This window comes from Taudactylus pleione, unplaced genomic scaffold, assembly GCF_031769625.1.
Source record: "Taudactylus pleione unplaced genomic scaffold, aTauple2 ptg000656l, whole genome shotgun sequence".
Lineage (NCBI taxonomy): Eukaryota > Metazoa > Chordata > Amphibia > Anura > Myobatrachidae > Taudactylus > Taudactylus pleione.
The window spans coordinates 247,940-263,960 of NW_028285058.1; the positions used below are offsets into that span (position 1 = coordinate 247,940).

Consider the following 16,021-nt stretch of genomic DNA (forward strand, 5'->3'; position numbering starts at 1 on the left):
TGTAGTATTTATGATTCATGTCAACTTAAGAGGACCACACCTTTTATTTTAATGGAGATGACAGACTGCGATACAAGCATTGCAATCGTTCAAACGTGTTTTAAAATCCTCTCCATCAAGTTCCGTCAACTGTAAACTTCTTAAGGTAATTGTTATTATGGCTAGTTAAAGGATTAAGTCTCATTAGTCTTTAGTATTTCTAATTTACAGAAAGCTAAGACAAGCTAATATACCTCACTCCTTGGCCGTTAGTTTAGCCTGAATCCCTGAGATATATTTATACTAGCTGTTGCCCGCAGCTTCACCCATGATGAAATCGCTTCTGCAAACTTTTTTTTTTATTTTTGTTATTTGAGGTGTTGTATTGCTTTGCATATGGGCCCTGTCGTGGGAGTGGCCCACGTGAAAAGCAGCGCTATACAGACTGGTGGCAGCAGTGCCTTCACCCACCACTCACACCAATGTCACTGTGTGCTCTGTGCACAGACTGTTATGTAGCCTATCCTATTCCCCCACCACTCACACCAATATCACTGTGTGCCCTGTGCACAGACTGCTATGTAGCCTCTCCTATTCATCCACCACTCACCAATGCCACTGTGTGCCCTGTGCACAGACTGCTATGTAACCTATCCTATTCACCCACCACTCATGCCAATGTCACTGTGTGCCCTGTGCACAGACTGCTATGTAGCCTATCCTATTCACCCACCACTCACACCTATGTCACTGTGTGCCCTGTGCACAGACTGCTATGTAGCCTATCCTATTCACCCACCACTCACACCAATGTCACTGTGTGCCCTGTGCACAGACTGCTATGTAGCCTATCCTATTCACCCACCACTCACACCTATGTCACTTTGTGCCCTGTGCACAGACTGCTATGTAGCCTCTCCTATTCAGCCACCACTCACACCAATGTCACTGTGTGCCCTGTGCACAGACTGCTATGTAACCTCTCCTATTCACCCACCACTCACACCAATGTCACTGTGTGCCCTGTGCACAGACTGCTATGTAACCTATCCTATTCACCCACCACTCACCAATGTCACTGTGTGCCCTGTGCACAGACTGCTATGTAACCTATCCTATTCACCCACCACTCATGCCAATGTCACTGTGTGCCCTGTGCACAGACTGCTATGTAGCCTATCCTATTCACCCACCACTCACACCTATGTCACTGTGTGCCCTGTGCACAGACTGCTATGTAACCTCTCCTATTCACCCACCACTCACACCAATGTCACTGTGTGCCCTGTGCACAGACTGCTATGTAACCTATCCTATTCATTGACCACTCACACCAATGTCACTGTGTGCCCTGTGCACAGACTGCTATGTAACCTCTCCTATTCACCCACCACTCACACCAATGTCACTGTGTGCCCTGTGCACAGACTGCTATGTAGTTTATCCTATTCATCCACCACTCACACCAATGTCACTGTGGGCCCTGTGCACAGACTGCTATGTAGCCTATCCTATTCACCCACCACTCACACCAATGTCACTGTGTGCCCTGTGCACAATCTGCTATGTAACCTATAGTATTCATCCATCACTCACACCAATGTCACTGTGTGCCCTGTGCACAGACTGCTATGTAACCTATCCTATTCATCCATCACTCACACCAATGTCACTGTGTGCCCTGTGCACAGACTGCTATGTAACCTATCCTATTCATTGACCACTCACACCAATGTCACTGTGTGCCCTGTGCACAGACTGCTATGTAGCCTATCCTATTCATCCACCACTCACACCAATGTCACTGTGTGCCCTGTGGACAGACTGCTATGTAGCCTATCCTATTCCCCCACCACTCACACCAATGTCACTGTGCCCTGTGCTATGTAGCCAATCCTATTCAAGTAAACGCGGACCCAAAGCACCTCTCCCCCCACCCCTTTCTGGCCGCATGTATGGTGCCACACCTATCTCTTGCATTGATGATGCCAATACATTTTAGTTTTTTTGTTATTAACTTGACACTTAATAGTCAAACATAGAAGGTTCAGTTCTGGTAGTTACAAAATTTCATTAAACCTGTTAGTGCAATTTCTTAGTAAATCCTACAATTGAATTAGCATAAATGTTTTTGCATGCAGTCACAATGTCAAAAGGTTGATAACCATAATCCCGAAATGTCGACAATAGACATGTTAGGGTTAGGTTTCTAATTGGGTGTCAACATTATATACCAGTCGACATTGAGGTTGTCGATATTCTAAACATGTCGAGATTTTGTCTGTCGCCATAATGTACCTGTCTACATTATTGTGTGTAAATAATGAATGCCGTCATTGTGATTGTCGACAAAACATAGCGGACCCAAGCAGTTTATATTGCATCAATGCCTATTTCCCTATAGATTGTAAACTTGCGAGCAGGGCCTTCCTACCTATATATCTGTCTGTTATTATCCAGTTTTGTTCTATTAATGCTTACAATTGTAAAGCGCAACGGAATATGCTGCGCTATATAAGAAACTGTTAATAAAGAATAAATAAATAATTGCATATTAATAAAGTGGAAAAAAGTCTTGCTAGCTTGTCCATATAAAGTGCAAAAAATGTACTTTAATGGCAATGGTGGGTATACATAATCTATATAATTACAGTATTGCTCAGCGTTGTAAAACTGTATGAGCGGTGCCCTCATCCTTCAGCTGGTACTGGGGGAGGATGGATAATGGGAGACTGCTGTGGGAAGGAGGAGGAGAGTGAGGTCACTGCTGGGCCGGAGGCTTGGGTCCACATCACGTGTCCAGTTTGGAGGGGAGCAGCAGCAGGGCTGAGCCAGGCAGGAAATGTTACTAGCTGCAGAAACAAAGGCATTGTGAGCGGGTGTACAAGACAAATCACTGCTTAATGACCACTGACATTTCACATCCTCGCCCGTCACAAAAGCCAATTACACACATGCAATGCAACGACACTTCAATGCAGAGCCTAAAAATGCAGATTAGATCTCCCATCTGCTGTCTGATAAAGCAATACAATAAACCTGCCACCCCAGCCAGCATTGAGATCTTCCCCTACGTCTCACTGATGCACACTTCCTGTCTGCACCATAACATTCAAACTTTACTGCCTATGATTTGCAGCAGCATCCAGATCAAAATAGGGTTGTATTACCAGGTAATCTGCAGATTGTCATTTTGCATGTGATCTGTTAAGTGCCATGCATTACATGAAACTCCATGCTTAGAAAACAAGTGCCTTTTTTTGTTGTTTTTTTGTTTCTAACCTGGTTCTTTTGTGTTTATCCTATTCATATGATGGCTCGTATTTTCCCTTTTTATGTTGCTAGTTTACACTCCCAATAGCTTAGTCTCTTGGAAAGGTACTCAGTATTTGGCATGTTAGACATCAATGTTACTGTATTGTGTGTTGCAATGTAATAAAATACTCTTGTAAATTAAATTGTTTTGAAGAATATTTTAGTTGAAACTGTAATCAAAAATTGTGAGTGCTTGGGCTCTGTTACAAAAGCTGAGATGACCAATAATTTTGTTTTGATCCCTAATATTAAAGTGAAATTATTTTTATTTCTGTAAATTTTAAAAACCAAACATTAATAATTTGACATAGCATTGCCAGGGCCGCGAAATGTATAAATATTTCCCTTTTATTCTTATGTTTCATACATTCTCTACAGTTCTTACATTTCGCATGAAGATAACGCATAAATATATTTTCATTGGTATGTTCTGCAAAACGTTATTCCATGTTCCCAAATGCTGTATACACTGCAAAGCCATTTTAGCGTAAGCAACTTTGCAGAGTCAAAACATCCCGGCGTTCTCTTGCCGATTGAGCAGCGGGCATTTTCCAGCATCAGAACACATTGGCACACCTTTACACGGGCACACGCCAGAGATTAGTGGGCACTCTTCAAGAAACCTTGCCACGGGCTAAAAAGAAAAATAGAAAAATGAAAAAGTTGTCTTGTTATAATAGCTCTAACGGAGTAAAAATACATAATTGCTTTCATTACTGCCTTAAGGGAAATATCTTTTTCAAATTCAGGAGGCTGTCATTACATGTTCTAAGGAAATGTACCTTTCTTGTAGGGCAGCTATGGAGGATGCATCTGTTGTTTCCTATGATGAATCCTCTTCTGAAGGTAATTCCTCATCATGCCTTTAAGGGACTGCTGACAAAGTTTATTATACTGTACAATCGAGTCATGTTTGACTGTATATGTGCTGGTTCACGTACATGTTAAGAAGAGAAACGGGGGAGGATGCAGAGGAGAGACCCACACCTATTTACTATATGGGAAGGTCGATACAATATAGGTGGGTTTAATACACTTTTAAGAGCTGCTGTTCTACTGCTTAGGTTTATCTCTATCTATGGGGCAATTGTGCCCCAAATCGCAGGTGCAGTTTGTGTTCATTTAAAAACTCGCAGTTGTGAACATAGGCAAAGCACCAATTATCTCAAGATGTGTGCCGGTCGCCAACAGCACCATATGCACGTGGTTTACGCAGGGCACATAGTTAGGACCTACTTACCCCCATGTTTATAACCATTCATTTTATTTGCAACAAATGCAGACACAACTTCCCGGCTCGTGTATGGGAAAAAAACAAAGCAAAAACGTGTGCATAAAAACAGGCAAAACAAGATATGCATCTGAGCAATGTAGAAAATCCCAATTCGCGTCAGCTGAGAATTTGCAAACAGCCAATCGCAAGAAGTTGTAATGCATAGTCAACCTTTTTACCAGTCTGCATGTGTTTGCAATTGTGTGGACGTATCCTAACTGTAGACTTCGGTTGCAACATCCATATATCCATGACGCTATTGGTCCTTATTGTCATGGTGCATGGCGTAACTGGCAGGATCATGTCTGTATGAGCGCGTATATGTGAGCCCTCTTTTTTGGGGGGGCATGCGCATAGTTATTTCTTACAATATGCCAGATGGCATAGTACTCATTCAGCATCATTCTCTTCTACCTCTTATCTTAACACAACACAACCCCTGTACACATTTATAATACATTTAAAATGCATTTAACACTTCAGTTTCCAGCGTACAAACTGGAAACTGGAGAGATTCTGGTTCATGTACCTGGGTGCCAAGATTTATGGGGGGACTTAACTCGCCCCCCAAGATGGCTGTCGTTGGCCTTGCGGGCTACAGATCTTCACCACCAACTCCTCAGTAGATAAAATAATTAATAATAATGGTCTTTCACATTCCCTGAAATGTTTCAAGCAAACATAAAACATAAATTTGCTGTTTAGCATTTTTTTATATGATAAAAATACACTTATGAGGACATTACTTGACATATATATATATACACGTAGTTTTAGCCTTCAGCACTTTTTTTTTCTCCATGAAGGTGAGTTATTATTTTTTAGTTATTTTGTTTTTAACCTTACAGTATTACCAGATTCCTACTGATTTTTTAACTACCCTCCACTTTGCCTCATGCTTTAGTAAATCATTTAAGTGGCCTAGCCTGATTTCTTTTTTTCCTTATTTTAGATACTAAGCAGTCTATGAATGGAAAATCCATAGGCCTCACAGAAGATCTATATACCAAAAGCCTTCTATTAGATGTTGTAAATGGGTCTGATTTGCCTCCTCCATCATTTGTGGAAAAGGCTGCAGCAAGTGACCAATTGAAACTGGAGGAGAACTTGGAGTCAGAAGACCTTATTAACAACAACAAAGGTGTATCTGAGCCATTGTCTTTCATAAACCAAAGAACTGTAACTTCAGGGGATGCTACAGCAATCAACGATCAACTATCATTTGCAGACAATCTTCAGCAACCGTCATTTATGCCATCAGAAGACATGGAATATAAAGAAACACTTAATCTAGTACATGACTCAGCTCACTGTCCGGATAGAAAGAGGGAACAAGCTGGGGGAGAACTGTACAATGGAAAAACAAAACGTGTTTTAGAAAATCACGCCATAAACAGAGTCTCCGGTGACATCGAAGGCAATGGCGTAATATCTCAGGATGTTAAGGACGATGAAGAGATCAACTTGGAGACAACAGTCCGGCCAGAGCAGCATGACCCCAGTAAAGGGGATTTGTTAAGCCTTAAGCAAAATCCTGAGGATCAAAAGGAATTCTACCGAGCTGAGTTTAGCTTATATGAAAAGCCTGAAGAAAAAGACTTCCCGAGATTAAAGAATTCTAAATATGAAACTATATATTTCTCGGAGACTCTTGCTGAGCTTAACAGTGAGTTGATCGTGTCAAACAAAGCTCAAGTGCCGAATGTTGGTGCACCTACAAGGCCCCAGGATTTATCAGAAGATATACGTAATAATATATACTCCGACTGTAATGATACAGTAAACACTGCAAATAATTTTGATGCCAAAAAGTATGGCAAGCACTTACAAAATAGTAAACGTAATGTTAAGACTGGTACAAATGAAACAGAATCGAGTGTAGGGCACCTTGATTTATCGGTAAACAGCGCGACTTGTGAAGCCGAAAAAGACACTCGCTCGCTTGATTTCCAGCCCAAGCACACTGGTTTACCAAAACCCGATGGTACTAGAGCAAGCAAGAAGAAAATGGAGCACCAACTACGAAAAGGAGGAAGATCGGGGCCACACTATGAAATAGATACCGATACACATGAGTTGGAGTTTGCCGAAAAGGATAATCTTTCTGAAAAAGATGAAAGCAGTGAAGAAGACAACATAGACAACTCTCTGCATTACGGCAGCTCAAGAGACCGACTTGATCACAGAAAAGAAAGGCATCAATATGTTTCGGACAAATTGGACCCCGACGTCCTCCACTTGCTTGAAATGCATCTACGCAAACAGCAACTAGTTGATATCAAGGAGGAAGGAGAGGAGGAACTGCTGGATGTGCACATTAACAAAGAGAAGTCCCGTTCGGAATCTTTCAAACTGTTGCGGAATATTCCTCCGGTTTTAGATATGGTCCTGGAAGAGCCTGAGCTGGAGCGTGCTGTAGAACTGTTGGAAGAAGGCAGCAAAACCCCTTCAGATATAGATTCTGATGACAGCAGTAATATATGTGCCATGGAAATGTGTCTAATGGAGTCTCTGCAACATGATTTATTGAGTAAAAGTAGCAAGATCGATAAGCATGAGATAGCTACGATCTTCCAAACATCAAGCTCTGAAGTTTTGTCTGTCGATGACAAAAGCAAACAGAAGCCGCATCATAACAGCAACATAAAGTGTGGAAGCATTAAAAATAAAGAAGCCGATACATACAGAGCACAAATGGGAGATCCAAGTGGTTCACAAGTGATAACGGCGTTCTCGGCAATGGATGGAGTCTTTGGATCTGACTTTGGATCAGAATGTGCCGCAGTGGGAAACGTCCATGATACTGGGAACCGGACAGAAAGCAGTATTTCTGATACAGAGAGATGGTCAACCGATCAGTCTGTACTACTTGGGGAAACAGTAGACTTTGTTAGCGTGGGAACACCAGGCCAGTCACACGAGTGTCTAAGTGTTGGTTCGGTAGACTCCGATTTGTATGAGAAGAGACTATTGGATGTAGTGACCGATTCTACACACACAGGAACAACATTAGATGGAAGTAAAGAAGATGCCTCTATTGGGTCTGACTCTACGTTCCTAGAGTCTGTGAAAACTGAAAACCACTCAGGGTTGCTATGCCCTACTTCTGATGGAGACCTGAAGTTCCATGATAACATTGCACTCTATTTGGAAACTAAAATAACTCCTTTGGTTGACGGTTGTCAGAAAGCAAATAGCCATTGTCCAAGTGACGGAGGTGATTTTGCAACAGGAAATTATTCTACTGAGCAGCAGGATGCTGTAGACAAAGCCTTGGGGAGTGAAGAGATTCGCCTCACAGATCTCGCCAAAGATCTACAGGTTAGATGCATTATGAGATTACTGTAGCTGCAATAAACTGTATTGATTGGATTGTCAGGTGCCTACTAGAGCTAGTTGGTCATTGCTTTCAATACATTAGAATGTGCTAAAAAAAAGAAGAAGAAGAAGAAGAAGAAGAAAACACTGATATTTTAGTATCTACTAGTGCAATTGTTATCGTATATGTAGCACTTACGATGAATAAAACTTGCATTTGCATCCTACTGCATCGCAGCAAGCCAGAGGCAATCTGGATCTGCTCCTAAATGTAATGTAGAGCAATGTGTAAAGGTGCATACACACTAGACGATATGCTCCCTGAGCTATATCGTCTAGTGTGTCCCCGGCAGGCTGTGCTCAATGTCGTTCATGACATTGAGCACAGCCGCTGAACGATATCATTAGCGATATCGTTCAGCGCCGGGCTCTCTCACCCATTCCCTGGCATGCAGCAACCTGACGAGGTCGTCAGGTTGGCCTGCATGTCAGCCCGATGAACGAGGATGACGAACGACCCGCGGGAACGCGCGTCGTCGTCATCGTTCATCTTTTTTGTGTTAAAAATGGACGACAAAGTGGACGTCTGAATGATAACGATATCGTTATCGTTCAGTCGTCCATTTTAATCGCCCAGTGTGTACGCACCATTAAACACTTAACTGTTGCTCCGATATCTACCACTATGGGTCTGATTCAGAAGTGGATGCCGTGTTGATTTCGGTCGCAAGAGGCTGATGTTTTCAGTTTGCGTATGCGTCCAAATCGCACTGCGGCTGATCCTGATGGTTACAGCTGGGGGATGCAGAACGAATTTGGCCGCAGAGAGGGACCCTTTAATTCCTGGGTGGTAACATGAGGGTGGCTAGCTAGACGCAGGCAATTTTTTTTGTTCCCGTAGTTGCGCTGGCACCCGCGGCCATGTTCCGATGGACATTTTGAGCAACCGTAGGGCTGCTCTAATGTCCGATGGTGCGACTTATTACACAAAGTGGCAGATTTGAGTCGCAGCAGGTGGACGTCTCTCTACAAATCCCATTGGCTGCGGCATTAGCATAAAGATATAGTTGCGCTGCATAAGAAGAAACAGTCACGGCTCTTATTTCTGTCCATTGAATCAGGCCCCCTATGTCACAGACTGCACCCCCTTCTTTATGCTTATCCTGGATAGTAGCAGAGAGTGTGTGATTTTCTGTAGGGAAATAAAAACGTGTGACACCGATGGAAGATTAATAGACATCAATAATGTTTTCTAAAACCTTTCATATATTTTAGGATATACCACAAGCCAGCAATTATATGTACTAGAGCAGAGGTTCCCAAACGCGGTCCTCAAGGCTCCCTAACATATCCATGCTTGACCACAGGCAACTTAATTACTACCTCAGTCAGTTTGATTTAACCGCCTGTGCTCAACCATTGACATGGACTGTTGGGGTGCCTTGAAGGACCGCTTTTAGGAATCTCTGTACTAAAGTAATGGGACCCATACATCAGGCGGTTATCGGGGCAACTCCCCGTTCTGCCAGTGCCTTGGTCAGGGGATCAGGAAAATCCAACATGGTGGACAATCTCGATTCGCCAATTCCAACCCAAAAATTATTGGTATCTGTGAGTCAGGCATTTTTAACTTGTAGTATTTTGCTGATCCCCTGACAAATCTTCAATCATTGGGGCGGATCGGATTGGTATCGTCAGAAGGGGTAATCAGTCCGTAGATGTATGGCCCACATAATGTGCAAGATATAACCATAGGTGTGCACAGAAACTGGCACAAGGGGTGCCTCTTCGGCACTTCCCCTGCTGCCGGGTCATGGGTTACCCCGTCCCCCTTTCCCACTTGGAAATAGACTGCTCACCTGGCTGACCAGGCGAGCAGTGTACGTCTCGGAGGAAGGGGGGGCAGTGGCACCCCCTGTGCTGTCTTCTGCGCACACCTATGGATATAACTTAATAATCTCCATGGAGATGGATAACTGAATGACTGGTTTATTGTCAACACCCATGTGGTGGGCCAAAGTTAGGCCGAACAACAGGTGCAATGGCCTAGTATTCCTATTGGCCGAAAAAAGCACATGTGCCAATTAAGGCCATTATATTATATTATAACAGCAAGCCAGTCTTGCCAATAAAATAAAGCAATCATTTGTGCTTTAAGTCAAATAACCTTCTGCAACATATATGAAACACAATAAATAGACACTACACTAATCCATGAGAATTAAGCTGGGTACACACTAAACAATAAGTGTACACAGTGTTTTCGCTGACTATCCCATTGCCCATCGGCCTACATATTGGGCGCTCTGGTGCCCGATATGCCGCCCCCACCCTGCATAGCGCTGCATGGGATCGTCAGCCGCATTGCCTGATCTTACATGGTGCACATAAGATCAGGCGATGAGGCTGACAACCCCACGGGAGCGCTCACTACACAATGTGTTGGAATTGCCCAAACCGTTAAAGATATCGTATAGTGTGTAGGGTCCATACCGCTCTACCCTAGAAGCAGTTTAGGATGAATTGATATGTTTATATGGAGAATGAACAAAGACCTCTCTATATATAATAGAGAAATTGTAGTAATACATTCCCAACAAGTAGTAACTTCTTATACCCAACAGCAATCATACTGAAGTCATTTTATTAAATTAATTGTAATATAACAACAATAAGGGAAAGGCGAAAATATACTTCTGACTGGCTGATATGAACAATATAAACTGGCAGCAGGAGTAAGAATAGTTGTTTTTTTTTTTTTTAGATTTTAATCCGATTCTACAGGTTTTTTTTTTTCACAATCTAAACAACGTTTTTTAAAAATATTTTGCTATGACATAAGGATCCTTTGTTTAGCTTTTTATATATTTTGCTATGACATAAAGATCCTTTTTCATATATATATATTTTGCTATGACATAAGGATCCTTTTGTTTTTTTTTTTATATATTTTGCTATGACATAAGGATCCTTTGTTTTTTTTTTATATATTTTGCTATGACATAAGGATCCAGAAAATATTAAATTTGTCTTAACAAATATATGAAATTATATCAAGTGTATCATATCTATGAACTTGCTGTGTTTCCTTGTGTTCTGTATGTACAGAAATTTAATCGCTTTAAGAGGGTCATTCAGACCCGCTCATGAGCGCAGGACGCTCGCAAGTGGGTCGATGTTGCCTCACTGCGCATGCGCACGATGGAGGGAGCTCCGTCGTGCGCATGTGCGAGACCCGGACAGCGACGGGCTCTCCGTCGCTTCGGGTCTCGCACCAAAGGGGGCGTGCTGTCGATGTTGATTGACAGCACGCCCCCTTTGGTGGGCGTGCCAGGGGCATGGCTGCCAGACGGAGGCGTTCCCATGAGAACGCCTACCGTCTGAAGCCGGCCCCACTGACATCACTAGTGATGTCAGTGGGAGTGATTTGGGCTCTGATAGAGCCAAAATCACTCCAGTGCTTGCGGCAGTGAGACCCTGCCGCAGGGTCTCTGTCGCAAGCCCGATGGTCGCGATGGTCTTGACCATCGCGACTATCATCATGGACGCTCGCATAAGCTGTGGGTGGTCACCCACAGCTATGCGAGCGTCCAGGAGGACGCTCCATTTTCATGGAAGAGGGCCCTGATTCAGAGTGAGCGCTCTGGTCAGAGCGTTCGGCTCTGAATCAGGCCCTAAGAGCGAAAAAAAGCTTTTATCTGCCCTCAGCGATAGGCGGTTTCCGTAAAAGCAGTGAACTATGGGCCTGATTCAGCAAGGAACGCAAAGGAGAGAACGCATGCACTTGGCCGATGCTTTTCCACTGCGCATCCATCGCATTGCGCGTGCGTGAACTAGCCAGTGCGATCGGGTTATGGTACGCAGACTGCACGCAGTGTGTGTGCAGAACCTTCCGATATTGATTGACAGGTAGTGCTGTTTGTGGGTGATGACGGGGGGTGGTCAGGCGAATGCAGGCTTTATAGGGGCGTACATAATTAAGGCAGTGCGACGGCATACGCAGCCATACCGTAAGCTGTACACAGGAAGCGGACAAAATCCTGCGGCAGGTCAGGTCAACCACTATTATACGTATGGGTCCGATGGTTCTCGATGTTACCGATGTTTACGCCATCTTGCGTACTGATCAGGCTGTGAATACAGGGAGATGGGCGGCTTAATATGGGGCTGGACGTCTGCATCTTGTGCTGCGGTCTCCGTGCGTGTGTATTGATTAGCATATTCTCACAGCGGACGGGTGCGTGCGTCTGCCTGTGTGCGTTCCTTGCTGAATCAGGCCCCTGGGGTGATAGTTATTTGATGAGATGGTTTTACAGCCTTTGTATGCAGTTCTCTGAGAATATCTCCTTTTTAAGGCAGGTTAAAATGACATCTAATTATTATTATTAACCATTACTTATATAGGGGCAGCATAGTTTTGCTTTACAATTTGAATTTTGTTTTGTTTTTGCTCATAAGAGCTCTGTTATGCACTTACCTTTTTGTATGTTTATACCTGATTTCCTCCTAGATCAGTGTTGGCTAACCTTGACACTCCAGCTGTTGTGGAACTATATATCCCAGCATGCCCTGCCACAGTTTTAGCATACCCTAATAGCAAAACTGTAGCAGTGCATGCTGGGTTATGTAGTTCCATAACAGCTGGAGTGTCAAGGTTAGCCAACACTGTCCTAGATCCTTAGCTAAGATGGGCAACACTGTGGCACATCAGATAGCATTGCTCCTTCACAGCTCTGGTGTCATGGTCTCAATCTATGTGGAGTTTGTATGTTTTTGCTGTGTTTGTGTAAAGTTTTCTCCAGATTCCTCCCATGCTTTAAAGACCTGTTGATAACTTTAGTCGGTTCTACAGAAGCTATCCCTAATGTATCTGTCTATGTGGTAGGAGATATAGGGCCTGATCCACTACGGATCGCTATTGGGATTGCAGCTGCTATTACGCACGCAGGTCTGCTGCGGAAACATGCTAATGAATGCAATCGCAAAACCGTCGCACAGCCGGCATAGAGACGCCCACTACCACTATCTCACATCCGTAATACCTTGCAGTCCTGCATATACATCGGGAACATCGGCCCCTCACGCACAATTACAGCAGCCCTGACCTTGCCTCAAAAATTGTAAGTCTCGTTGAACGCAGTGAGCACTCAAGCTGCGTATGCCGTCGCAGCGGCTAATTTATGCACGCCCATGCAACGGTGTTTAAACGGACAGACGCGCCTGCGTTTCTCTGACCACTCCCCCATCACTACCCCCAAACGCTGACGTCTCATCCCTTGATCTGCGATGGATTTGTATCTGCGTAGGTGATCTCAATGCAATCGCAATGCCAACTCACACACGTGCACTGCGGTGCAAGCGCAGTACGCCCCATCAGCCGATCTGCGTACGCTGTTGCAGTTGCGATCTGTAATGAATCAGGATCATAGACTGCAAACTTCGCTAGGGGAATACTTAAAAATCCCCTCCTCCAGGAGAGTTCCCGGAAGGGATATGCAGCTGATCACTGAGGGGGTGGAGCTGCACGCTTCACGCCCCCTGTACCGCCCATTTCACTAGGCAGTAGCAGGGATGTGGGAGGGTGACTTAATCTTTCAGGAGACCGTGATACTTTCCTAAAATTTGGGAGCCCACCAGACCTTCCTGGAGAGTAGGCAAGGGAAGAAGTATAGAGGGAGAAGTGAAGGCAGGCCAAGGACGGGTTCCCGACAGCGGCAGCCCGACATGGGTGAAAATCCCGACCACTAAGGTAAGTATAAACTAACCTAATCCCGCCCCCCCAACCCTTCCTTAAGGGTTCCTAACCCTAACCTCCCCCCCAGTGCCTAACCCTAACCTCCCCCTTCTGCGTGCCTAACCCTAACTAACCTCCCCCCTCTGAGTGCCTAAACCTAAGTCTCCCAGAGGGTTGCCTAACACCCTAATCTACTCCCAGGGGGTGCCTAGCCCTAACCTCCCTCCCTCTAGCCTAACCCTAACCTCCAGGGGTGTGCCTAACCCTAAGTCCCCCCTGGGAGCCCCCTAACCTAACACCCCCCCCGCGGCTGTCTGCACCCGGCTTACCTTCAACCGGTAAGCCGGGTGTTGGACTCCTGGCGTATGTAAAATGACAGGCTTCGGGATTTCGACGCCTGTCAATCCTTGGAGATCACTGACAGAAATGGGGAGTGTAAAGCTGGGTACACACTGAGCGATGTGTATGTGTGTGAATGTATATATATATATTTTTTTTTTTTTCTTATAACATGTTGACAACTGTTTCCATTTTGCAACATGGTTTATGATAATATTAATCATATATGTATGTGTAATTGGTTTTCAATAGATCATTACCAAAAGGCCCTGTTTACATAAGCAATATTTATTTGTCTGTATGCAACACATATTTATTATCAAGAGGACATTTGTATTATCAGACTTATAGCTGATGCAATATACATATATATATATATATATATATATATATATATATATATATATATACCTGGTTTGGCACATTTCAACAATTTCTGCTAACCCATGGTGGTTTATTACTTACAGATTTCTGTTAATTACACACACCATTATTTATATAGACTTATGCGTAGCCACAGATCATTCAGAAGTGCTGCTCTACGCCATATTTCTGTGAAAGTCTATTTCACTAAAACATGAATTCAATCAGAATTGCAGCTTTCTTCTTGTATCTCCCTCCAGCTTGTGCCTGATGGTGTCCAATAAGGCAGCTATTGCTTTCGGGGAGTACTTGCCTTAATAAACTGTGTTCAAGTAAGACTCAACCCATATAATAAGCAACATCATTTTCCACTTGAAATTGAGCCCAAGGCTTCTGTACATGCTTAGGACTGGAAGACTGGATCATTTAGACAGTGCTTAGCAGGATGTCAATCAGGATGGTGGCTGACTGGCAGTTATTGAGTGTTGGTGCAAGATCGTGTACGTCTTAAAACTAAATATGCTAAGAATAGTTCCAATTAAATTACTTTCTTGCTCAGATGCCGATTTTATGACCCATTGGGCATTTAAATACTATTTTACACCGTTTTATGTCTCCGTGTACCCTGAAATGAAAGCACAGACAAACAATTGGAAATAAATAGGAAATCGCAGAATCGTTCTGTTTAAAAAAAAAAAAAAAATAAGAAATAATCAAAATTTTTGACTCAAAGTAGCCACTTTCTGCAGATATAGCCGCCGAACATGCTTATGGCGTTCGTTCTGCAATGGAAATCTAATATTGTTTGGGAAATTCTACCCAACACTGTTGCGGACATCCCCACAAATGTGCTGCACTTGTAGGTTGCTTTGCTCTCACCCTTCTCTTCAGTTCATCCCAAACCAGCTTGATGGGGTGTAAGTCTGGATACAATGCTGGCCATTCCCCGATATGAAGCTTTCCGCCTTGTTCTTTTCCTCTATAATGGTTTTGACATAGGAGGTATTGTTTATATCATTGTCTTTCTGTAAACTGAATCCTTGACCAACTAGGCGTTTGTTTGTTTTTTACAACAATATAAACTTTATTAACAAAAAACAAATACAAACAGGAGCAGGTTGTCAGTATGATGTCATAATGGTGTTTGTTACAGAACTGAACTACAGCACTGCCCACTGTGAGACCCCTGTCTTGCTGCGGACTCACTTAACAGTAAGCAGCGATTTCTTGGTGTCTGATTGCAAATCACATCAAGTTCTAATTTATACTAAAATGGATTCCTCTGAGGACACCTTTGTAGAGGAAACTATTTTCGAAAGTGTGGAAGAAGCTGAACATCCTCAATTCCATACTGAGGATATGGAGGAAGGAGAAGGTAATGAGATGTATGTCTGGGATAGTGATATAACAGAAGAGTCTGACTACCATAGGGCTGAAGAACAGCAAAGTGAATTGCAGGATGCAGGGGCAGAGGAACAACAACCTGCTAATAATGGAGTCATTGCCGAATTTAAGACCCAATGTGACGGAGAACATGTGAGTGTTGATTACCAGTACTGTCTTAGTCAGCTGCCATATCCAGCAGATGAAGAGGAGTACTTAATGGTGACTATAGAGAATGATAAAACTGAAATCTCCATGTATGGTGGCGCAATTTACCAGGAATGGGACCGGTATAAAGGATGGCAGAGAATGCAGAT

The 16,021-nt window shown here is 43.5% G+C and overlaps 1 protein-coding gene across 5 annotated transcripts in view; it reads left to right on the top strand.

Annotated features, from left to right (window-relative positions):
* Nucleotides 1-2,788: 2,788 nt before the first annotated feature.
* The window catches only part of LOC148478386 (uncharacterized), a 143,605-nt gene continuing 130,372 nt past the window's right edge, over nucleotides 2,789-16,021 (top strand). For 2 of the 5 annotated variants that reach the window (XM_088455460.1, XM_088455458.1), the window contains exons 1-3: nucleotides 2,789-3,152; nucleotides 4,088-4,140; nucleotides 5,520-7,888. In XM_088455460.1, the coding sequence (XP_088311586.1) occupies nucleotides 4,095-4,140; nucleotides 5,520-7,888 (2,415 nt within the window). In that variant the 5' untranslated portion in view covers nucleotides 2,789-3,152; nucleotides 4,088-4,094. Of the gene's footprint in view, nucleotides 3,153-4,087; nucleotides 4,141-4,251; nucleotides 4,316-5,519; nucleotides 7,889-14,581; nucleotides 14,770-16,021 lie in introns of those variants that run through there. The other 3 variants (XM_088455459.1, XM_088455457.1, XM_088455461.1) reach the window with 2 other exon arrangements.